The sequence below is a fragment of the Bos javanicus genome, chromosome 1 (genome assembly GCF_032452875.1).
Source record: "Bos javanicus breed banteng chromosome 1, ARS-OSU_banteng_1.0, whole genome shotgun sequence".
Classification (NCBI taxonomy): Eukaryota; Metazoa; Chordata; class Mammalia; order Artiodactyla; family Bovidae; genus Bos; species Bos javanicus.
This window is the reverse complement of record NC_083868.1, coordinates 82,440,812-82,465,981: the sequence shown is the minus strand read 5'-3', so window position 1 is coordinate 82,465,981 and position 25,170 is coordinate 82,440,812. Positions and strand designations below refer to the sequence as shown.

Genomic DNA, 25,170 nt, shown 5'->3' with positions numbered 1-25,170 from the left:
TGTCTAAGCTTCCTAGATCTGTGGTTTGGTATCTTTCATTAATTTGATGATATTCTCAGTCATTATTGCTGCAAATATTTCTTCTGAACTTTTCCTTCTTTTTTAATCCTTATCGTATTGCCACCTTGTATATATTATACCAACTGTATTTGTCCCATAGTTCTTGGATATTCTGTTTGATTTCCCAGCCCCACCCCCAGTCTTTTTGCTCTTTGTGTTGCAGTTTTGAAAGTTTCTGTTGACATATCGTGAAGTTCAGTGATTCTTTCCCCAGCTGTGTGCAGACTATTGATGTACCCGTCAAAGACATTCTTCATTTCTTTTAGTGTTTTTTCTTTTTAGCATTTTCTTTTGATTCTTTCTCAGTGTTATGATTTCTCTGCTTACTTTACCCAAATGTTCTTATATGTTGTCAGTTTTTCCATTAGATCCCTTAGCATATTAATCATGGTTGTGTTAGATTCCTGTCTGGTAATTCCAGCATCTCTGCCATATTTGAGTCTGATTCTGATGCTTGCAAAGTTGCTTCAGGCCATCTCTGTGTGTGTTTTAATATGTCCTGTACTTTTGTTGTTGTTGAAAGCTAGACATAATGTAGAGTGTAAAAGGATTTGAAGTAAGTAGGCCTTTGGTATGAGTTTTTATGTTTATCTGGGAGGAAGATCCCCTGGAGTAAGAAGTGGCAACCCACTCCAGTATTCTCACCTGGAAAATGCCCTGGACAGAGGAGTCTGGTGGGCCGCAGTCCACAGGGTCGCAGGGACTCGGACACAACTGAGCACACACATGGACACAGCACACAGGACTTCTAAAGTAAGGTCTGAGATGTGTGGGTCTTTCTTTGCATGCATGTCCCTGTTATTTAGAAGCACTACTGATGTAACAGTGAAGTATGACAATGGTGGAAGGAAGCAGTCTACCATCCTGTGATAAGCTTTTAGTCTTTTCCTGAGGCAGTGCCCCTGTGACCTTCCCAAGTACCTCTCGGTCCCCAACCCCACTTTAAGTGAGACAAGCAGGCAAGAGGGTGCTGGAGTTGGGCATTTCCCTTTCCCCACATGAAAGGCTAGACAGGCTGGAGTTGGGCGTTTCTCAGCTTAGTTACTTTGGCTACCTGATGCGAAGAGCCAGCTCATTGTAAAAGACCCTGATGCTGGAAAGAATTGAAGGCAAAAGGAGAAGAGGGCCACAGAGAATTAGATGATTAGGTAGTATCACTGACTCAATAGATGTGAATTTGAGCAAACTCTAGAAGATAGTGAAGGACAAGGAAGCATGGTGTGCTGCAATCCATAAGGTTGCAGAGAGTTGGACACAACTTAGTAACTGAACAACAGCAACTTAGTTATGCTCTAGGAAAAGCCCAGTTGGTTTGGCTCTAATGTAATAATAGGGCTGCTGCTGCTAAGTCACTTCAGTCGTGTCTGACTCTGTGTGACCCCATAGACGGAAGCCCACCAGGCTCCCCTGTCCCTGGGATTCTCCAGGCAAGAACACTGGAGTGGGTTGCCATTTCCTTCTCCAATGCAGGAAAGTGAAAAGTGAAAGTGAAGTCGCTCAGTCGTGTCTGACTCTTAGCGACCCCATGGACTGCAGCCTACCAGGCTCCTCCGTCCATGGGATTTTCCAGGCAAGAGTACTGGAGTGGGGTGCCATTGCCTTCTCCAATAGTAGGGCAGGTATATTAGATCGGCCAGGGCTTTCTTAATAAAGCACCACAAAGTGTATGGCTTAAACAACAATTTATCATCCCAGTTCTGGAGGCTTGAAGCCCATGATTAGTGTTGGCAGGTTTGGTGCCTTCTGAGGGCTATGAGAAAGAATCTGTTCAGTGCCCTGTTTCTAGCTTCTGGTGATTTGCTGGCAGCCTTCGGCATTTCCAGTGGTCATGTATGGATGTGAGAGTTGGACTGTGAAGAAAGCTGAGTGCCAAAGAATTGATGCTTTTGAATTGTGGTGTTGGAGAAGACTCTTGAGAGTCCCTTGGACTGCAAGGAGATCCAACCAGTCCTTCCTAAAGGAGATCAGCCCTGGGTGTTCTTTGGAAGGAATGATGCTAAAGCTGAAATTCCAATACTTTGGTCACCTGATGCGAAGAGTTGACTCATCGTAAAAGACCCTGATGCTGGGAGGGATTGGGGGCAGAAGGAGAAGGGGACGACAGAGGATGAGATGGCTGGATGGCATCACTGATTCGATGGATGTGAGTCCGAGTGAACTCCAGGAGTTGGTGATGGACAGGGAGGCCTGGTGCGCTGCGATTCATGGGGTCACAAAGAGTCGGACACGACTGAGTGACTGAACTGAACTGAACTGAATTGAACTAGCAGAAGCATCACCCAGTTTTCAGCTTTCACCTGGCATTCTCCCTGGGTGTATGTTTGTGTCTAGATTTCCTCTTCTTTGAAGGACACTGATTGTATTGGACTAGAGGCCCACCCTACTCCAGTATAATCTTATCCTCACTTAACTAAATATATTTGCAAAGATCTTATTTTCAGGTAAGTTCACCTTGTGAGGAACTGGGAATTAGGACTTCAGCATGTGAATTTGGGGGTACCTGTTTCAGTCCATACAGCAGGCCTTGTTAAGAAACTCTGATTGTATTTCAGAGTGGCCACATTTCCCCTCCCTCTGCTGAAGCATGATGGGATTTTTCTCGAGTCGTTACAGTGAACCTGGCGAGCCCACTGGAGGTAAAACTAACAAAAGTATGAGAACTTCCTGAAAAGACATAGCCCCTCAAGAATTTTTTACTCTGAAGTTAGTCCTCAGTGAACCTCCGGTGTGTTTGTCAGATTTTAGGTTTTCTTGCCCCAGTCCTAGTTCCAGCAGCAGTGGTCTCTGTTTCTGGGCTTCTGCTCCAGCTAGCTGTGATACTTTGTATCCACCGCTCTCAAATTTGAGGGGTGGCAGTTTGCTCTGTGACCTCCTTTCTCAGATGGATCCAAAAAGAGCTGTTGATTTTCAGTTTGTTCAACTTTGTTTCCTGTGAGGATGGAATTGATAACTTTTAAGCTCACTTCATGAGAAATAGATGGGGAAACAGTGGAAACAGTATCAGACTTTATTTTGGGGGCTCCAAAATCATTGCAGATGGTGATTGCAGCCATGAGATTAAATGACCCTTACTCCTTGGAAGGAAAGCTATGACCAACCTAGATAGAATATTCAAAAGCAGAGACATTACTTTGCCAACAAAGGTCCATCTAGTCAAGGCTGTGGTTTTTCCAGTGGTCATGTATGGATGTGAGAGTTGGACTGTGAAGAAAGCTGAGTGCTGAAGAATTGATGCTTTTGAACTGTGGTGTTGGAGAAGACTCCTGAGAGTCCCTTGGACTGCAAGGAGATCCAACCGGTCCATTCTGAAGATCAGTCCTGTGTGTTCTTTGGAAGGACTGATGCTAAAGCTGAAACTCCAGTACTTTGGCCACCTCATGTGAAGAGCTGACTCATTGGAAAAGACTCTGATGCTGGGAGGGATTGGGGGCAGGAGGAGAAGGGGATGACAGAGGATGAGATGGCTGGATGGCGTTCATGGTGTCGCAAAGAGTTGGACATGACTGAGTGACTGAACTGAACTGAATTGAAACTCGTTGCATGCTAGACTAGAGACCAGAAATCTTTGTTCTTTTTATGGTCAGAATTATGTATGGATGTCATAATAGATTTATAGTAGTCTGACCCACTGTCTGTTTAAAGACTGTCTCTGTGGTGGTGTCATAGAACTGCCTTTTTTCTGTCTCTTCTGATTCCATCTATCCTTTGGGAGAGAGATGGTATCAAGTTTCCCATGCAAAACTGAAAGTGTATCAGATTATATTATACTGAGATGCCAGGACCTGCAGCTTTTCACTCTTTAATCTACTTGGGCCACATTAAGGCAGTCTTTTCTAGTAGGGTCAGTAGCAGATATTAGTGATACGGGGAGCTTTGCATTAGAAAAATGCACTTGCAGTTACCTCCATGATTATTATTATTATTATTACTATTACTATTATAGTGGTAGAAAAAATTGTTTTAGCTAACCTGTAAGTTTTTATTTGAAAGTCTGTACAGCATTAAATTGATTCAGATATTGTACTTGATCAGGTTATACAGATAAGTTTTTTTTTTTTTCTATCCATAAAATCATTAGGCTTAAAAATCTATTCTTCCTGCTTATGCAGGAGATCACTCAAAACAATACACCTTTTTTCTATGAGTATCAGATAAGTAACAAAAATTCTATTGAGATTTGGAAGAGGACATTTTGACACTTGATTGTTAGATTAAGGAAATGGAAAGCAATCCTATCTGCTAAAGATCTATCTTCAATCTGTTATTACATTGATTTGATGTGCAGCATCTTTGCTGTTAGCCTGTCTCCTTTGGACTGTGCTTCATAAAAGTGTATATAGGATTGCAGCTGTTCCTCTCTGAGGAATACCAGCAGCTCTGCACAGCATGCAGAGTCAGCATGGAGAGTGAAGAGACCGAGTACTGGCTTCCTTCTTGCCGGAGGACAAGTTTCCATCTAGGCCAGTCACCTGTCCAGTTTTGTGGAACGTTACTGTTGATTATGTTACAGTTTCGTGCAAATTGTAGGTATTGTCTTTGCTACCTATAATTAACACATTTAAAGCATTTTTTCAGGCAAATTGGCAAACTCAGGTTCTTGTTTAATTTGCACAGGAGTCCATTATGGAATTTTTAACATGGGATATATGTGGAAAGCTAAAACTTCAGCTTCATGGCTTTGTGAAGTGACTTGATTTGAATAAAAATTATATGGAAAATAATTTTCTTTGCTCTTATGGGTTGTGAGTCATTAGGCAACCCACTCCAGTGTTCTTTCCTGGAGAATCCCAGGGACTGGGGAGCCTGGTGGGCTGCTGTCTATGGGGTCATGAAGAGTCAGACACGACTGAGCAACTTCACATTCCAAAGGTACTGGGTAGTCATCAGTATGCCACCACCTCCAAGGGCTGGATATATGGAAATGAGCAGAGAGTTCAGGCACTGAGGATTTAGACTAAACTGAGGTGGCCCACAGTTGTCAAAGCAACTCACTAAAGGAGACTTTTCTAGATCTCAGAGATCTAGAAAAGCAGTCTAGACTGGTCGGTCTATTTTTGTGCAGCTTTTAGAATGAAGGGGAAGGACTAGACCAGACTTTTTTATTCTTGAAAAATATTCATTTTCTTTGTCAAATATTTTGAAATCAGAAATTTTAATATTAGAATAATTTTAAGTTATGCTTTTCAAAACTGACATATAGTTTATCCTTCCCCAGAAATAGCCAATTATACTAGATTATAATTTTAATTGATTTTCACAGACTGAGTGAATATTTTCTCCAACCTGAATTTTGGAGTGTGTTTAGAGTGTTATGTGTGTGTGCGCATGCTTCAAATGACATACATATACTCTATTTTAAAGGTAACGAAAGAAAGCCTTGTGTGAGTCTTCTAAAATTCTCCCTTTATATGTATTTAAATGTTTACATCATGTGAGTCAATTCTGTCATTAAAATAGAAATTCCCTAAAGAGTAGATAAAGGCTAGGTCTAAAATACATAATTTTGACAGCCATTAAAATTAGCAATGAGTATTTGGCAAAGGAGGTAGCTGATAAAAGACATAATAGAAATATGCTTGAGAAATGGATATAACAAATTGCTTTTATGTGTAAGACTGATAAGCAGCAGTCAGAAATGGATGTAAATTTGTTAATGCTACAATTTACTTATTAAAGTTTTGATTATGTTGATTTGCCTGATCATTTCCCAGCAGACACATTATTTCCCTCAAAAACGAATGCATCAGAATCTATTCATTTGAGTGAGTTGCTTGGTTTGATGCATATTCACATCTTCAGTACTTGTAAAGGGTTTTGTGGATAAATGTTCTGGAAAGAATTAAGTACTGTGGTTTATCGGCAGGTGCTTATGTCTGATTTTAATCTGCTCCATAGTCTTGCATGTGTAAGACATATTACTGGAAGTCTGGCATAGGTATAATATTAGCACCACCTACTGCAGATGGTGACTGCAGCCATGAAATTAAAAGACACTTACTCCTTGGAAGCAAAGTTATGACCAACCTAGATAGCATATTGAAAAGCAGAGATATTACTTTGCCAACAAAGGTCAGTCTAGTCAAGGCTATGGTTTTTCCAGTGGTCATGTATGGATTTGAGAGTTGGACTGTAAAGAAAGCTGAGCTCCAAAGAATTGATGCTTTTGAACTGTGGTGTTGGAGAAGACTCTCGAGAGTCCCTTGAACTGCAAGGAGACCCAACCAATCCATTCTAAAGGAGATCAGTCCTGGGTGTGTTCATTGGAAGGACTGATGCTGAAGCTGAAACTCCAGTACTTTGGCCACCTCATGTGACTAGCTGACTGAGCTGACTCATTGGAAAAGACCCTGATGCTGGGAGGGATTTGGGGGCAGGAGGAGAAGGGGACGACAGAGGATGAGATGGCTGGATGGCATCACCGACTCGATGGACATGAGTTTGGGTGAACTCCGGAAGTTGGTGATGGACATGGAGTCCTGGCATGCTGCGATTCATGGGGTCGCAAAGAGTCGGACATGACTGAGCAACTGAACTGAACTGAACTGTATATAAACATATGGAAAGTACACGGACTCACCTTAATGTCAAGAATTGGTTTGCATTCCCTTTCTCTTTTACCTAATTGTGTTCTATTGAGACACAACTTTGGTTCTACAAAGAGAACTGTCATTCCCCTGGGTGTGCCATCTTCATCTATTTTCTCCATGTAGAACTTTCTGACAGGACTTGCTCCTAGCTACATCTGACTTTACGGCCCTAGTCCTTGTAATTTTCACTCCTCTGTTCTACATTTTGGCTCCCTCTGTTTGAAGACAGTCCAATGTACTGTTTATTTCATCAGTTCAGTTTAATTCAATGTATGTTTACCAAGCACCTGTTATTTTGTGACAGTACTGTGCCAATGCTGGGAAAACAGTGATGAATGTGGCACCGTCTTTGGTTTCAGAATTTATTGTGTAGTTGGGACGCTTAGATAGTTTTCAAGTTATGTGATCAGAACTCAGGTGGTGGTCTACATAGGGAATAGCCATTTAACAACAATCCTGCCTTAAAGGCAGTTGTGAAATGAAAAAAGAGGAAAACTTGATCTTTGGGATTTACAGCCTGTTTGAGGAGGTACTGAATTAGCCTCAGCATGTATTGAAATCCCCAAGCAGCAGAATTTAGTGAGATCCTTGCCCAACCTCTGGTCAGGACTGAGGTCATAAAGCTCTTAATTTGGAAAGGATTTTCTATTCTAAATATGATTCCTATTCTGTAACTGAAGGGTCTTGCTAATAAAAACAGGAGTGCTATGTACTACCATAAAGAATACTTAATAACTCCTAGATCATTCTCGAGTCCAGATATTCCTACCTATGGCTGTTGGTGTGCTGCACCTGGATTACAGTTGTTTAAAGACTGATTCCCTTAAATCTTGAGGGGCACCTCTTAGGGTACACAGAGTACCTTGTAATCAGTCTGATTTCTGATGGGCCAGATAAATACAGTCATTTTCTATGTGCCATTATGAGAAAAAACTAGAAGGGTTGATTTAGACCATTAACTTTCTGGCTGTCTCTCTCTCTTTCTACTTTTTTTTTTTTTTTCCTTTTTAGCTATTTTTTATTTGATTTTAGTGAAGTACAGTTGATTTACAGTGTGATGGTAATATCTTCTGTATGGCAAAGGGAGTCAGTTATACATATACATATTCTTTTTCATATTCTTTTCCATTATAGTTTGGCACAGGATATTGAATATAGTTTCCTGTGCTACACAGTAGGATCTTGTTGCTTATCCATTCTGTATGTGGGTTTGCATTGGCTAATCCTAAACTCCCGTTCCATCCCACCTATAGTCCCTTCTTCCACCTTGGCAACCACAAGTCTGTTCTCTGTATCTGTGAGTCTGGTTTTGTTTCATAGATATGTTGATTTGTGTTGTATTTTAGATTCCACATATAAGTGAGAGCATGCAGTATTTACTCCTTCTGACTTAATTCAATTAGTATATTCTCTAGGTCAATCCATGTTGGCACAAATAACATTATTTAATTCTTTTTGATGGCTGAGTAATATTCCACAAGCACAGGCGCGCACGTGTGTGTGTGTGTGTGTGTGTGTGTGTGTGTACACCATTTGTTTTTTATCCATTCATCTGATGGACATTTAGGTTGTTTTCATGTCTTGAGTATTGTGAATAGTGCATGTATCTTTTTGATCTAGAGTTTTCTCTGGGTATGTGCTTAGAGTGGAGTTGCTAGAGCATATGGGAACTCTATTTTTAGTTTTTTGAGTAACCTGCATACTGTTTTCCATAGTGGCTGCACCAGTTTACATTCTAACCAACAGTGTAAGAGGGTTCCCTTTTTTCCACACCCTCTCTAGCATTTGTTATTTGTAGACTTTTTAGTGATAGCCTTTCTGACTGGCGTGAGGTGATACGTCATTGTCGTTTTAACTTGCATTTCTCTGATAATTAGTGATGTTGAGCGTCTTTTCATGTGCCTTTTGAACATCTGTATGTCTTTGGAGAAGCTTCTGTTGAGGTTTTCCTGTCCATTTTTTGATTGGGTTGTTTTTTTGTTGTTGAGTTGTAGAAGCTGTTTGTATATTTTGAAAATTAAGCCTCTGTGCCATCATTCACATATACTTTCTCCCATTCCATAGGTTGTCTTTTTGTTTTGTTTATATTTCATCTGCTGTGCAAAAGCTTGTAATTGCCTTACATCCCATTTGTTTGTTTTTATTTCTATTGTCTTGGGAGACTGACCTAAGAAAACATTGCTATAATTTATGTCAGAGAATTTTTTGCCTATGATCTTTTCTAGGAGGTCTATGGTATCTTGTTTTATAAATAAGTCTTTGAGCAGTTTTGAGCTCATGTGTATGCATAGTGTGAGGGTGTGCTCTAACTTCTTTGATCTATATGCAGCTGTTCAACTTTTCCAGCACCACCTGCTGAAGAGATTTGTCTTTTCTCCATTTTATATTCTTGCCTCCTTTGTCAAAGATTAATTGACCATAGGTGTTTGGATTTATTTCTAGGATCTCTGTTCTGTTTCATTGGTCCATATATCTGTTTTTGGGCCAGTATCACACTGTTTAATCATAACTGTAGCTTTGTAATCAAAGCTTTGTCTGAAGTCTGGAAGGGTTAGTCTCCTGTTTTTCTTCTTTTTCCTCAAGACTACTATGGCAATTCTGGGTCTTTTATGGTTCCACACGAATTTTAGGATATTTGTTCTAGTTCTGTGAAAAATGGATAATTTGATAGCAATCACATTAAATCAGTAGATTGCTTTGGGTAGTATTGCCATTTTAACAGGATTCTTCCAACCCAAGAGCATGGGATATCTTTCCTTTTCTTTGAATCATCTTTAGCTTCCTTTATTAATGTTTTGTAGTTCTCAGCATGGAAGTCTTTTACCTCCTTGGAGAGGTTTATTCTTAAATTTTTTTTGGATGCAATTTTAAAAGGTGTTTTTTAAAATAGATTCCCTTTCTGCTATTTCACTGTTAGTGTAAAGAATTGTCACCGATTTCTGTTTGTTAATCTTGTATCCTGCTACATTGCTGAATTCATTTATCAGTTCTAGTAGTTTTTGTGTGGAGTCTTTAAGGTTTTCTATATATAATATCACATCATCTGTGTATAATGATAATTTTACCTCTTCCCTGCCAATTTGAATACCCTTTTATTTCTTGTCTGACTGCTGTGGCAGGGATTCCAGTATGATCTTGAAGAGAAGTAGTGAGAGTGGACATCTTTGTCTGGTTCCAGATTTTAGTGTGAAGGCTTTCAGCATTTCACTGTTGAATATTATATTGGCTGTGGGTTTGTCATAAACAGCTTTTATGTTGAGCTATGTTCCCTGTATATCAGTCTTTGTAAGGGTTTTTTTAAAAAATCACGCATGGATGTTGAATTTTATCAAATGCTTTTTCTGCGTCTGTTGAGATCATCGTATAGTTTTTGCCCTTTCTCTTGTTGATGTAATGTATCACATTGATTAATCTGCATATGTTGAGCCATCCTTGTGACACTGGGTTGAATCCAACTTGGTCATGGTGTATGACCTTTTTTATGTGTTGTTAGATTGAGTTTGCTAATATTTTGTTGAGAATTTTTGCATCTATATTCATCAAAGGTATTGACCTGTAATTTTCTTTTTTTGGTAGTGTGTCTTTGTCTAGTTTTGGTATTAGGGTGACAGTGGCTTCATAAAACGTCTCTGGGAGTATTCCTTCCTCTTTGGTTCTTTTGGAAGAGTTTGAGAAGGATCCGTGTAAGTTCTTTGTCTATTTAGTAGAATTCTCCTAAGAAGCCATCTGGTCCTGGACCTTTTTTTTTGGTAGGGATTTTTTTTTTTTTAATTACAGATTCTATTTCATTTCTAGAGATTGGTTTATTCAGACTGTTAACCTTTCTTTAGAAGGTTAGTTTTCCAAGCAGTCATTTTTGTATCTTCTTAACCCTGTTCCAATTCTTTATATACAGAGCTTTGGTTGAGGAATTCTGAAGAGAAGATAGACTCCCAGAAAAACTGACTTATTTTGAGGGTAGAGAGAAAATGATTCTTAGATTTCCAATGAGCAGCAGTTGATTTTTCTAAATATTTCCAGTAGTCTCCACCATGATAAAACTAATCCTCGACCTCCACAGCTTTTGTGTAGGCATTATAAATAGCAGACTTTGTGAATGGCTGACATTCCAGGCAAATGAACCATAAATTTAATATATCTTACTCTTCATCCACTTGCTTGTTTTCACAACAGCCAAATAATTAGCTGTTGCTGCATTGTACAAGATGCTGTTGCAGGCTTTGAGAATTCATTAGTGAGAAGATACCTGGTGGCTGCCCTCACAGAATTTATAGTCTTTTAGGGAAGATGGATAATTAAAGAAGTGATTACAACATGATGTGATTGGTACTATAAGGGAAGTAGAGTAGGGACAGTTGTTGAGACTGGAAGATGGCTTATTGTATATAGTCATTCACGGATCAAATTATTCAAACTAAACTGAGTTATCTTTGGGTTTTTTTGAGCAATAATAGAACTTTATATGTGATTTAGAGGAGCCCGCACTGAATCTCATTTCCATAATTATTCAAGGTAAATTGAGAAGCATTGTGATTTAGAATGTCTCTATCATATATAATTCACCTTAATAACCTAAGTAACATTAAGACTTTTAATTCACAATTTTACCCGACCAAAAGGTAGTCTTGGTTTTAAGGTAACATTTTGTGTTGTTCAGTCGCTGAGTTGTGTCCAATTCTTTGTAGACCATCAGGCTCCTCTGTCCATGGTATTTCACAGGCAAGAATACTGGAGGGGATTGCATTTCCTTCTCCACGGAATCTTCCCCACCCAGGGATCAAACTTGCATATCCTACATTGGTAGGTGGATTCTTCACCACTGAGCCACCTGGGAAACTTAGCATGCTTTTTACCTGTAGCCTTAATTACAGATATGGTTAAATAATGCTACTCTCTTGCCTTTTCTGTTTTCAGGGAAGGTATTCATGTAAATCAAGAATCGCTGCAGATATCTCCCTGTATAATAGAGCAGTTCATTGAGCTCTTGTGTCAGTTCAGCCCAAACCACGTTATTGAGACGCTGCAAGTCCTTGAGTGCTACCGCCTAGAAGAAACTATTCAGGTAAGACCAATGCTGTAGAGAAGGAAAGAGTCAACGTTTATCATTCACTGTTTTACAGATGAGCACAGGGAGATGCATATGTTAAATCAGTTGCCTGAGTTTATGCCAAGTATGTGCTAGCATCGAAGAATGAACCCACTTCATTTGACTCCATGGTGCATGCTTTTCCTTGCTGTGATAAATTGCCTCTCTGTTCACTCTGGTGAAGTCAGAAACAGCACATGCCAATAATGGTTATTAATCAAGTTTCACAGGCATTTTAGCCAACAGGACAAACACAGAAAAAGGAATACAGTAAAAATATTAAAAGTGAAAAACCAAACTCTTACTTGCAGACACTGATGGTTTAGATAGTCTTGTGATAGTGTCGTGAGACTTATGAGGCTAAATGGCAGTTAGCACAGTCATTGCCTTGATTCTCCTTCCTTGTTTTCTTCCATTTCCAAATGGAAATGTGTGTGTATGCACATATGTGCATATGTATATATACGCACATGTTCTAATCTACCCTAAGAGGCTAGTATGTTCCCTATTTAAAGTTGATTTTAAGCTGCCATTATGTCTTTGTCATCAATACTGGTGAAACAGTAACCTGTATTTTCTGCATCCACTCCTAAACGCCCCACATGATTCAGTTCAGTTCAGTTCAGCTGCTCAGTTGTGTCCGACTCTTTGTGACCTCATGAACCACAGCACGCCAGGCCTCCCTATCCATCACCAACTCCCAGAGTCCACCCAAACCCATGTCCATTGAGTCAGTGATGCCATCCAACCATCTCATCATCTGTCGTCCCCTTCTCCTCCTGCCCTCAATCTTTCCCAGCATCAGGGTCTTTTTAAATGAGTCAGCTCTTCGCATCAGGTGGCCAAAGTATTGGAATTTCAGCTTCAAAAACAGTCCTACCAATGAACACCCAGGACTGGTCTCCTTTAGGATGGACTGGTTGGATCTCCTTGCAGTTCAAGGGACTCTCAAGAGTCTTCTCCAACACCACAATTCAAAAGCATCAATTCTTCGGCACTCAGCTTTCTTTATAGTCCAACTCTCACATCCATACATGACCACTGGAAAAACCATAGCCTTGACTAGACGGACCTTTGTTGGCAAAGTAATGTCTCTGCTTTTTAATATTCTGTCTAGGTTGGTCATAACTTTCCTTCCAAGGAGTAAATGTCTTTTAATTTCATGGCTGCAGTCACCATCTGCAGTGATTTTGGAGCCCAGAAAAATAAAGTCAGCCACTGTTTCCACTGTTTCCCCATCTATTTCCCATGAAGTGATGGGACCAGATGCCATGATCTTCGTTTTCTGAATGTTGAGCTTTAAGCCAACTTTTTCACTCTCCTCTTTCACTTTCATCAAGAGGATCTTTAGTTCTTCTTCACTTTCTGCCATAAGGGTGGTGCCATCTGCATATCTGAGGTTATTGATACTTCTCCCAGCAATATTAATTCCAGCTTGTGCTTCTTCCAGCCCAGAGTTTCGCATGATGTACTCTGCATATAAGTTAAATAAGCAGGGTGATGATATACAGCCTTGATGTACTCCTTTTCCTATTTGGAACCAGTCTGTTGTTCCATGTTCAGTTCTAACTGTTGCTTCCTGACCTGCATACAGGTTTCTCAAGAGGCAGGTCAGGTGGTCTGGTATTCCCATCTCTTGAAGAATTTTCCAGTTTATTGTGATCCACACAGTCAAAGGCTTTGGCATAGTCAATAAAGCAGAAATATATGTTTTTCTGGAACTCTCTTGCTTTTTTGATGATACAGCATGATTAAATTGTTCTAAATTATGAAATATTTAAAAATATACAAAAGTGTGCAAAATATCAAATACATATGTGCCCATGAACCCAACTCTTTAGATATTAATATTTTGCCATACTGGCTTCAGATCTTTGTTGTTTGTTTTAGAAATAGGAGAAAGTCATCCTTTATCTATCATGTCTCCCCTGAGGTTTCCACCAGCCTGAAGATTGGAAGTTTCTTCTTCCCATCCTTTTAAAAAAATTTTTCCTATATATGAATTGAATTTACCTATAAAACACAAGTTACAGTTTTGTATGCTTTTAAATTTTGTATTAACAGCATCATACATAATAATCCTATTGCAAATTGCTTTTTGTTAATTTTTTGTCTATAAGTTTTAATGCATGTAGCTGTAGTTCTTTCATTTTCTTTTTGTGATGCAAAGATAGTTTATTATGACACCATTTATGTAAAATTAGGTAATATTTACAATTTACAATGGATCAGCTATATCCCATGGGAATCTAGCATGTCACGCAAAGGAATAAATATTTTAACAAATAACACTTCAGTTGTCGTGAACAGTTGATCAGAAATTTTGTTTTTAAAAAAAAAGCCTCAAACTAAACAGTAAAAGTTTTGTATTGTCAGAGTAGTTCTTTCATTTTAATGTCCATTGAATGACCATGCCACAGTTTATATATTTCCTATCAGAGTGTTGCCAGTTTTTTACCATTATAAACAATGCCACTCTGGACATCTTTGTACATACCTTCTACGTACCCATCTGAGATTTCTCTAAGTAATATGTGTAAAAGTGGAATTCTTTAGACAATAGAGTAGCTTAATTCTACTCATATTGCCAAGTTAATTTCTTCCTTGTTTCCATTCTCATCATTAGTGTTAGAAATGTGCTATTTTTTTATGTCCTTGCTGATTTCGAGTATTTTAGACTTCCTAATTTTTGCCAGTATGATTATTACATTGCTTACTCATGACGTTGCATATCTTTCCATATGTTTAGTGACACTTTGGATTTTCTTTTCTCTGAATTGTGTATTCATATCATTTGTCCAATTTCATATTAAGATTTTACCCTTTCTTACTGATTTCTAGAAGTTCTTTCTAATTTCTGGATCTCTAGTTCTTTACTGATTCTGTGTGTCGGAGATGCCCTCTTTCAGTCTGTTACTGCATGTCTTTTAACATGTTTTTAGTGACTTCTATTTTAATTTATCGGTCTTTTCCTTTAGTATCAAAATTTTGTGTGTGTGACCTTTATTTCCTACTTTAATGGCATAAAGGATATCCTCTTATATGAGTTTTGTAGTTTGAGACTTTTTTCATTTAGGCATTTAATACATCTGGAATTTATTTTTGTAAACTGATCGAGAGAGGAATTTATATATATATTTTTTCCATGTACATGGTTAATGGTCCATGTGGCTGTTTTTGGCTGTGATAGGTCTTCATTGCTGCACAGGCTTTTCTCTAGTTACGGTGAGCGGAGTCTGCTCTCCAGTGGTGCGTAGGCCTCTGATTGTGGAGGCTTCTCCTGTTGAGGAGCATGGACTCCAGAGCACCCAGGCTTCAGTGGTTGTGATACATGGGCTCAGTAGTTGTGGTTCTTGGGCTGTAGAGCACAGGCTCAATAGTTGTGGCACAGCAGCTTAGGTCTTTAATCCATTTTGAGTTTATTTTTGTGTATGGTGTTAGAGAATATTCTAATTTTGTTTTTTTACGTGTAGCTGTCCAGTTTTCCCAGCACTGCTTATTTTTTTTTTAATTTTATTTTATGTTTAAACTTTACAATATTGTATTGGTTTTGCCACATATTGAAATGAATCCGCCACAGGTGTACATGTGTTCCCCATCCTGAACCCTCCTCCCTCCTCCCTCCCCATACCCTCCCTCTGGGTCGTCCCAGTGCACCAGCCCCAAGCATCCAGTATTGTGCATCGAACCTGGACTGGTGACTCATTTCATACATGATAATATACATGTTTCAATGCCATTCTCCCAAATCTTCCCACCCTCTCCCTTTCCCACAGAGTCCATAAGACTGTTCTATACATCAGTGTCTCTTTTGCTGTCTCATATACAGGGTTATTGTTACCATCCTTCTAAATTCCATATATATGTGTTAGTATACTGTATTGGTGTTTTTCTTTCTGGCTTACTTCACTGTATAATAGGCTCCAGTTTCATCCATCTCATTAGAACTGATTCAAATGAATTCTTTTTAATGGCTGAGTAATACAAAAATATGGAACGCTTCACAAATTTGCGTGTCATCCTTGCGCAGGGGCCATTCTAATCTTCTCTGTATCATTCCAATTTTAGTATATGTGCTGCCGAAGCGAGCACCCAGCACTGCTTATTGAAGAGACTGTCTATTCTGCATTGTGTATTCTTGCCTCCTTTGTCATAGATTGGGTGACCATATGTGTGTGGGTTTATCTCTGGGTTTTCTGTCCTGTTCCTTTGATTTGTATTTCTGTTTTTGTGCTAGGGCCATACTGTCTTAATAACTGTAGCTTTGTAATATAGCGTTGAGTCAGGGAACCTGATTCTTCCAGCTCCTTTTTTCTTAAGATTGGTTTGGCTATTTGAGGTCTTTTGTGTTTCCATATAAATCATAAAATTTTTGCTTCTAATTCTGTGGAAAATGTCAGTGGTAATTTGATAGGGATTGTGTTGAATCTACAGATTGCTTTGGGTAGTATAGCCATTTTCACAATATTCTTCTAATACAGGAACATGGTATATCACTCCATCTGTTTGTGTCATCTTTGATTTCCTTCATCAGTATCTTATAGTTTTCTGAGTATAGGTCTTCTGCCTCTTTAGGTAGGTTTATTCTTAGGTATTTTATTCTTTTTGTCGCAAAGGTAAATGGGATTGTTTCCTTAATTTCTCTTTGTGATCTTTCATTGTTAGTGTATAAGAATGCAAGAGATTTCTGTGCATTTATTTTGTATCCTGCAACTTTACCAGATTCATTGATTAGCTCTAGTAGTTTTCTGATCCTAAAAGACTAAAGGCAGCTAAAGGCATCTTTAGGATTTTCTATGCATAGTATCATACCATCTGCAAGCAGTGACAGTTTTACTTCTTCTTTTTCAATTTGAATTTCTTTTTATTTCCTTTTCTTCTCTGATTGCCATGGCTAAGACTTCAAAGACTGTGTTGAATAATAGTGACCAGAGTAGACACCCTTTTCTTGTTCCTGATTTTAGAGGAAATGGTTTCAGTTTTTCACCATTGAGAATATTGTTTGCTTGTCATGAAAAGAAAAAAGTGTTGGTTGCTCAGTCATGTCCAACTCTTTGCAACCTCGTGTCCGACTCTTTGCAACCCCATGGACTGTAGCCCTCCAGTCTCCTTTGTCCATGGAATTCTTCAGGTAAGAATACTGGAATGGGTAGCTATTCCCTTCTCCAGGGGATCTTCCGGACCCAGGGATCAAACCCCAGTCTCCTACATTGCAGGCACATTCTTTACCATCTGGGCCACCAGGGAAGCTCATGGACTTGTCATATATGGTCTTTATCTTGTTGAGATAAGTTCCCTCTATGCCCACTTTATGGAGAGATTTTTTTTTTTTTTATCGTAAATGGGTTTTGAATTTTGTCAAAAGCTTTTCTGCATCTGTTGAGATGAACATACAGTTTTTATTCTTCAGTTTGTTAACATAGTGTATCATGTGGATTGATTTATGGATGCTAAAGAATCCTTGCCTCTCTGGAATAAATCCCACTTAATCATGGTATGATCCTTTAATGCATTGTTGGTTTCAGTTTACTAGTATTTTCTTGAGTGTTTTTGTGGCTATATTCATCAGTGATATTGGCTTGTAAATTTTTTTTGGTAGTGCCTTCGTCTGGTTTTGGTATCAGAGTGATAGTGGCCTAATAATATGAACTTGGCAGTGTTCCTTCCTCCACAATATTTTGGAAGAGTTTCAGAAGGATAGGTATTAACTCTTCTCTAAAAGAGCAAGAGAGTTCCAGAAAAACATCTACTTCTGATTAATTGCCTATGCCAAAGACTTTGACTGTGTGGATCACAACAAACTGTGGAAAATTCTTCAAGAGATGGGAATACCAGACCACCTGACCTGCCTCCTGAGAAATCTGTATGCAGATCAAGAAGCAACAGTTAGAACTGGACATGGAACAACAGACTGGTTCCAAATAGGAAAAGCAGTATGTCAAGGCTGTATATTATCACCCTGCTTATGTAACTTATATGCAGAGTACATCACGCGAAATGTCGGACTGGATAAAGCAAGAGCTGGAATCAAGATTGCTGGGAGAAATATCAATAACCTCAGATATGCAGATGACACCACCCTTATGGCAGAAAGTGAAGAAGAACTAAAGAGCCTCTTGATGAAAGTGGAAGAGGAGCATGAAAAAGTTGGCTTAAAACTCAACATTCAGAAAACGAAGATCATGGCATCTGGTCCCATCACTTCATGGCAAATAGAAGGGAAACAATGGAAGCAGTGAGAGACTTTATTTTCTTGGGCTCCAAAATCACTGCATTTGGTGATTGCAGTCATAAAATTAAAAGACACTTTCTCCTTGGAAGAAAAGCAATGACCAACCTAGACAGCATATTAAAACAGAGACATTACTTTGCCAACAAAGGTCTATCTAGTCAAAACTATGGTTTTTCCAATAGTCATATATGGATATGAGAGTTGGACTATAAAGAAAGCTGAATGCTGAAGAATTGATGCTTTTGAACTGTGGTGTTGGAGAAGACTTTTGAGAGTCCCTTGGACTGCAAGGAGATCCAGCCAGTCCATCCTAAAGGAAGTAGTCCTGAATATTCATTGGAAGCACTGATGCTGAAATTCCAATCCTTTGGCCACCTGATGCGAAGAACTGACTCATTGGAAAAGACCCTGATGCTGGGAAAGATTGAAGGTGGGAGGAGAAGGGGACGACAGAGGATGAGATGGTTGGATGGCATCACTGACTCGATGGACGTGACTTTGAGTAAGGTCCTGATGCTAGTGATGGACACGGAAGCCTGGTGTGCTGCAGTCCATGCGGTCGCAAAGAGTCAGACATGACTAAGCAACTGAACTGAAATGCTTGATAGAATTCACCAGTGGAGCAGTCGGTACCTGGACTTCAGTTTGTTGGGAGTTTTTAAATTGTAATTTTGGTTTCGGTACTTGTGGTTAGTCTGTTCATATTATCTCTTTCTTTCTCTTTCAGTCTTAAAAGGTTATATCTTTCTAAGAATTTGTCCGTTCCTTCTAGGTTGTCCATTTTATTTGTATATAGTTGTTTGTAGTAGTCTGTTATGGCTCTTTGTATATTATTGGTGTCGGTTTTAACTTGTTTTTCATTCTGCTGTTAACTCCTTCTTCTGTATTTTAAATTCTTCTTGTATTCTTCAGCTTTGATAATCCTCTTTTCTATTTTCTTTTTGTTTCAGTTATCACTGTGTTCATCTTATTTTCCCATGTTCAGATAGCATTTTATTAGTAATGCTTTGAACTCTTTTCAGGTAAATTATTTATCACTTTTTGTTTCCCATCCCCTTAATGAATTTTTCTCTTTCATCTGAAACACATTCCTCTTTTTTATATCTTGTTTGATGTTCTCTGTTTTTCTCTGTGAGATTATGTGAAACAGTTCCCAGTCTTGAAGGCATGTCCATATGTGGGAGCATCCCTATGAAGTCTGCTTGTCCCCAGTGGCATCGGTGGAAGAGCTAAATTTAAAGTGAGCGTAAGCTGCGTCCTTCCCTGTTCTGTGCTATCAAGCTCTGTATTGCTGGCTTGCAGGGCTAGAGTCACTGCCCTGTCAGGGGTGATGCCAAGGCCTGAGGGTCTGGAGCAGGGTTTCTTCCCAGTGTGATGGTGATATTCGCCATGGTTCGGGGTATGGCTGGGACCTGAGGGCTTGGGACTGCACTTCTAAGATTGTTCCACCTTTTTTTTTTTTTTTTAAATTAGCAATTGTTATTTACTTACGCTGTGCTCAGTCTTCATTGCTATGTGTGAGCTTTCTTGAGTTGCAGTGAGCAGGAGCTACTCTTGTGGCTGTTCTTCCTTGTGGTACATGAGCTTCTCATTGCAGTGGCTTCTCTTCTTGTAGAGCACGAGCTCTAGGTCCCCAGGTTTTAGTAGGTGTAGCACACAGGATCAGAAGTTGCTGCTCGTGGGCTGAAGAGCACAGGATTAGTTAGCTGTGGCACACTGGCTTAGTTGATTTGCAGCATGTGGGATCTTTCCAGACCAGGGATTCAATCTGTGTCCCCTGCATTGGCTGATGGATTCTTAACCACTGGACTACTAGGGAAATCCAATTTGTGCCCCTTTTTTTCCTGGTGTGCACACATTGGGTAGAGGCAGGGTCAGGGCCAGAGTGGCTGAAGCCACACTAATAAGCTGGATCCATTTTTACCTCTGTGCAGTTGTATCAGCCATGGCAGTCTCCTCCCTAGTTAGAGGCAGGCTGAGGGCCTGGGCTGGTTCCCGTCTTTCCTGATGCTTGCACTTAATTGTGTGCAGGCAGTGACAGACACTGACACGGCTGGAGAAAGGGTCAAAGTCCAGGCAGCTGCTGCTCCCTCCCAGGTACAGGCATGCACGCTAATCCCTGCAGTGGCTCTCCGCTCTGGCTAGATGCAGGGCCATGGCATGAGGTGGCTCCACTCCCTCCATGGCCACTTGGGCTTATTGGAAATGAAATTTCTAAAAGGAAATTTTTTGAAATGACTTTTAAAAGATCGATTATTGCTGGTATGTGCTGTTAATTTTTGTGCATTGTTTTCCAATCTTGTATTTTTTTTCATTCCCTCATCAGATGTCTGGGAACTCTGGGATATTACCGAGCAGAAGCAGTGAAAATATGCATTCTCTCCTTATTTCTGATTTAAAAAGTTGGAGAAGGAAATGGCAACCCACTCCAGTGTTCTTGCCTGGAAAAGTCCATGGGCAGAGAAGCCTGGCGGGCTGCAGTCCATGGGGTTTCATGACTGAGCATGTGTGCATGAGGATGGAGGGAGATGGGTTGGTAGCAATAAACTGGTAGAACTAAAAAAGATAAATAATAAAAGGGGATGTGTCTAACATTTTATATTAAATATGGTGTTTATTTTAGGATTCTAATAGATGATTTTTATTAAACTAAGAAAGTTCAGTTACCAGTTTGGGTTACAGTGTTTTGTATTGTTTTTATTTTTGTCAGAAACGGGTGCTGCATCGTACTACTTGTTCTGCATTTATTAAGATGATTACATCTTCCCTCTTTGATCTGTTCACCTGTTAATATGTTATTTGTGCCTTTCTTTTTTCTGACTCCTGAGAAAGTTTAAAGACTAACGTAGGATTTTTTAAATCTCACTGTTGTTTCTTTTTATGACATTCTTTTCTGTATTTATTTTCTTTTTTCTTGGCTTAACTGATATTTCTTTTTTAACTTACTAGAAACTCCTGGTTTATTAATTTTTATTAAGATCCCACAAGCTAATTTATAGTGTTTTCATTGTCTTTTTGTTCTAAATATTTTATGAATAATTACACTTAGCAATTTCTGGTGTATATTATTACTATTTATGTGTACATGTTACTTTTTGTTCAGTGGATATACATAATTCAGGTGCATAACAACTTTTTAAATAAGTGAAAAGAGAATGAATGACTTTGGTTCACTTGTAGTCCCAAATAGGCCACTCTAAGACTAGAAAGACAAATATTTGCATGTTATGCTGTAGAGCATCAGTAATATACTGTTTAGCATATGAATTCATTATTTATTATCATGGAACTTTTTCATCCTTAATAGGATATTTTGACTCCACAAACAAGGTTTTTCAACAAAAACTTTATCTTTTTTTCTTTGCTAGATTACCCAGAAGTATCAACTTTGTGAAGTCACTGCTTATCTATTAGAAAAGAAAGGAGATATTCATGGTGCCTTCTTAATAATGCTAAAGGTAACATGTTACTCTGTTTGCTTTGTCATATTTCTGTCTAGCCCTCTATCCATTTATCAATTTATTTTTTTTTCTTGAGATAAAATTGACGTAAAACATTGTGTAAGTTTTCATCAGTCAGTTTCTTATGTTTCAGAGTAAGTTGCAGACAGCAGTACATTTTATCCCTAGATATTTTTATCATGCATGTCTTTAACTTGAGTCAATCTATCTTTGTATTTTTTTAAGGTAAAATTTACATCCAACAAAATCCTCCAGTTTTGAATGTACCATTTAATGAATCATAACAATGCATGCACTTGTTTAACTCCAGTGCCTAACAAGATAAGAGAACATTACCTTCAGCCCAGAAAGTTCCTTCACAGTCAGTTCCCAATTCTGTCCCCTCAGAGAGAACAATTTGAATTTTTTTCTCTGTGGATTAGTTTTGCCTTTTTTGTTCATTCATACTAATGGAATCATCCCATAGATACTCTTGTATAATTCTTCTTCCATTTGGCATAATGTTTTTAAGATTTATCTCTGTTATTACATGTATCAGTTCCTATTATTGTTGAGTAGCATCTGATTGTATGACTATATCACAGTTTATCCATTCTCCTGTTGATTGACACCTGAGCTATCTCTAGTGTTTTGCTATTATGAGTAAAGTTGCTATGACTGCTTCTGTGCAAAAATGTTTTCCTTTCCCTGGGGTCAATATCGGGGAATGGAATTGGTGCCTCACAAGATAGGTAGAGGTTTAGTTTTATAGGAAATTAGCAGACCACTCCATTGTTCTTGCCTGGAGAATCCCAGGGACGGGGGAGCCTGGTGGGCTTCTGTCTATGGGGTTGCACAGAGTCGGGCACGACTGAAGCGACTTAGCAGCAGCAGCAGCAGACCTCTTTCCACAATGGCTGTAGCATTTTATGTTCCACCAATAATGTATGAGAGTTCTGATTGCTCTACGTTCCGACAGCAGTTGGTGTTATATCAGTTCTGTAAAAAATTTCTTTTAATTGTTATAAAATTTACCGTTTCAGTGGCATTAAGTATATTCACATTGGTATGTAGCCTCGCCACATCCATCTCTTTTTCAGCTTCCCAAACTCACTAGACCAGTTATTCTTCCCTGCCTGCTAGCCCCTGGCAACCACCATTCTACTTCAGACTCTGGGAATTTGATCACTAGGTACCTCACATAAAAGGAATCAAATAGTATTTGTCTTTTTGTGTCTAGCTTATTACAGTTAGCATAATGTCTTCAAGATTTATTCATATTGTAGCACATGTCAGAATTTCATTCATCTTTTAAGGCTTAATAATATTCCATTATATATACTACATTTTGTTTTTCCATTCATTCAACAGTGGACACTTGGGTTGCTTCCACATTTTGATTGTTGTGAATAATGCTGCTATAAACATGGGTATACTAATATCTTCTTGAGTCCTTGCTTTCAGTGGGATTGCTGAATATACACCAGAACTGGGATTGCTGAATCAAATGGCAGTTCTATTTTTAATTTTTAAAGAACTGCCATACCATTTTTCTATAGCCACTATTACCATTTTACATTCTCACCAGCAGTGCACCGAAGTTTCAATTTCTCTTCACCAACACTTGTTATTTTTTATTTTCTTGGTAATAGCCATCCTGATGTGTATGATTATATATCCATTTTTTAAACATTGTCATCTAGCTAGGAATAGATTAGGGATAAGAAGGGGACGACAGAGGATGAGATGGCTGGATGGCATCACTGACTCTGTGGATGTGAGTCTGAGTGAACTCCGGGAATTGGTGATGGACAGGGAGGCCTGGCGTGCTGTGATTCATGGGGTCGCAAAGAGTCGGACATGACTGAGCGACTGATCTGATCTGATTTATATTTTAAAAAATAGTTCACATTAGCTTCTAGTTTTTTTCTAGCCATATAATTATGAAACAGGCAAGGAACAGTATTCCACAGAGAATTTGTATAGGCTCTTAACCCCTTTTAATCTCTAGGTTACTCTTTCATCTCTTATTTTCCTTGCAATTTATTTGTTGATAATACCATGAACCCGATGTTAAAGGATAAGTAAATGTATTCTTGGCATAGATGGGAAATGGAGAAGTGGGAGATCTTTTCAGGGAATAAGATGATCATTTGCAAAATACAGAGGAATACGAACTGCTAGGAGATGAGCCAGTGGCTTTACTAGGGCTCAGCTATCAGTGTATAAATAGGCAGGTCAGGCTGGAAACAAAGACTTGATCCAGATTTGGAAAGATTTTGTAGGACATGCTAAAGAATTAGGGCTGATTGTCTTTTCACCCAGGATGAACTGAAGGTTTTTAAACAAGAAACTGATGTGATGTTGTTTCATAAAGACTGCTCTGTTGACTGTAGGAGGATCTGTGGGATGCAGAGGAGGAGGAAGCAGAGAGCACTTGCGAGGCTATTGCAGCAGTGAATCAGGAGGGCTTGAGTGGGTGTGACGGTTCTGGTGAAGTGAAAAGAGAAGGTGGATTTAAGAACTTATTGATCATTTGAATATGGTATGGGGTGAATGAGAGGGAGCAGTTAACAATGATTCTGATTTTTAGCTTACCATTAGCCTATAAAAGACCTCAAGGAAAGCAAATTTGGGGTAGAAGGGATGCATTAAGGTCAACTTCAGTCTATATTAAAAAGCCTTTGGAATATCAGTTAAGAGTGTCTGAGGATCTAGAATTCAATGGAGTAGTGGATGCTACAACTGCGTATCTAGAAGATGTCACACCCAAGGCTGTGCCCTATGCTGTCTTGATAGACTTGTCATGTCCTTTTTTATTTGCACCCATCCCTTTTTTTCATAATTGAGTGTGAATTTTATTCCCTTCCAAAGCATGGATTAACCCTAATCCCCATTACTGTGCCTAAAGAGTGTCAATGATGACTGTGTGGTGGTACAACAGAAGCAAAAGTGGGGCAGAATAAGTGATATTTGATATATTGGGTCACTTCCAGTACTACTAGCTATGCTTTCTGTATACACAGATGTTCTCCTCTGAATGACAGAGATCATTCTTAAAAACCTTGTTTCTTGGATTTTACCTTTAAAATATGTTAATTCAGGTGTTGGTGGATTAGAAATATAAAATGTTCCTTTTACCTCCTAGAGACTACAAAGCAAACTTCAAGAGATAATACGTCAAGATAAAAGTAAGTTCTTGAGTGTAATTTGCAATTTCTTTTTCTGTGGACCCCATGTTTTAAAATGTATTAAGTGAAAAACTACATTTATTAAGTAATAATTACATTGATCTGTATATTACTGTTTATCATTGATCCAAATTTTGACTTGTTTTCAAGGCTCATAATAGGAAGTAATATAAACCATTGTGCTTTTGTGATGCTAATTGTCAGTACTAGATGTCATTTCATTATACAGAAAATTAGATATATTCTTCACTGGTATTAATTAATTTTTGGCTATACTTTTGTTCTTATGTTTTGGTTATTATAAATGAGATACATAACTAACATTTTAAAAATTACTGTAATGTGCTGAACAACAACAAAGCAGAGCTTCGAATTAGTAAGTAATAGCCAGTGTTTCTGTTTTGAACTTACATGATTTTAGCAGAAAGCAGTAAAACTTGAAGTTTAGTATGTTGAATGACTGTCACAGATAGATATGTAATTTTTATTATATTCCTTGATACTAAAAAATTATTTGTTTTGTAAAAGTGTGGTAAAGTAAGTGCCACATAAAATTCACTGTTTTAGCCATTTT

General features: G+C 38.7%; 1 protein-coding gene and 1 non-coding gene across 8 annotated transcripts in view; one reads left to right on the top strand and one right to left on the bottom strand.

Moving 5' to 3' along the window:
• VPS8 (VPS8 subunit of CORVET complex) overlaps positions 1-25,170 on the top strand; it is a 291,235-nt gene that overhangs the window by 168,227 nt on the left and 97,838 nt on the right. For all 7 annotated transcript variants that reach the window (XM_061413733.1, XM_061413742.1, XM_061413725.1 and 4 more), the window contains 3 exons: positions 11,562-11,709; positions 21,334-21,423; positions 24,554-24,596. In XM_061413733.1, the coding sequence (XP_061269717.1) occupies positions 11,562-11,709; positions 21,334-21,423; positions 24,554-24,596 (281 nt within the window). The remainder of the gene's footprint in view (positions 1-11,561; positions 11,710-21,333; positions 21,424-24,553; positions 24,597-25,170) is intronic.
• Positions 15,719-15,825, bottom strand: LOC133255545 (U6 spliceosomal RNA). Its single transcript, XR_009738968.1, has one exon. It is a non-coding gene; the product is annotated as a U6 spliceosomal RNA (small nuclear RNA).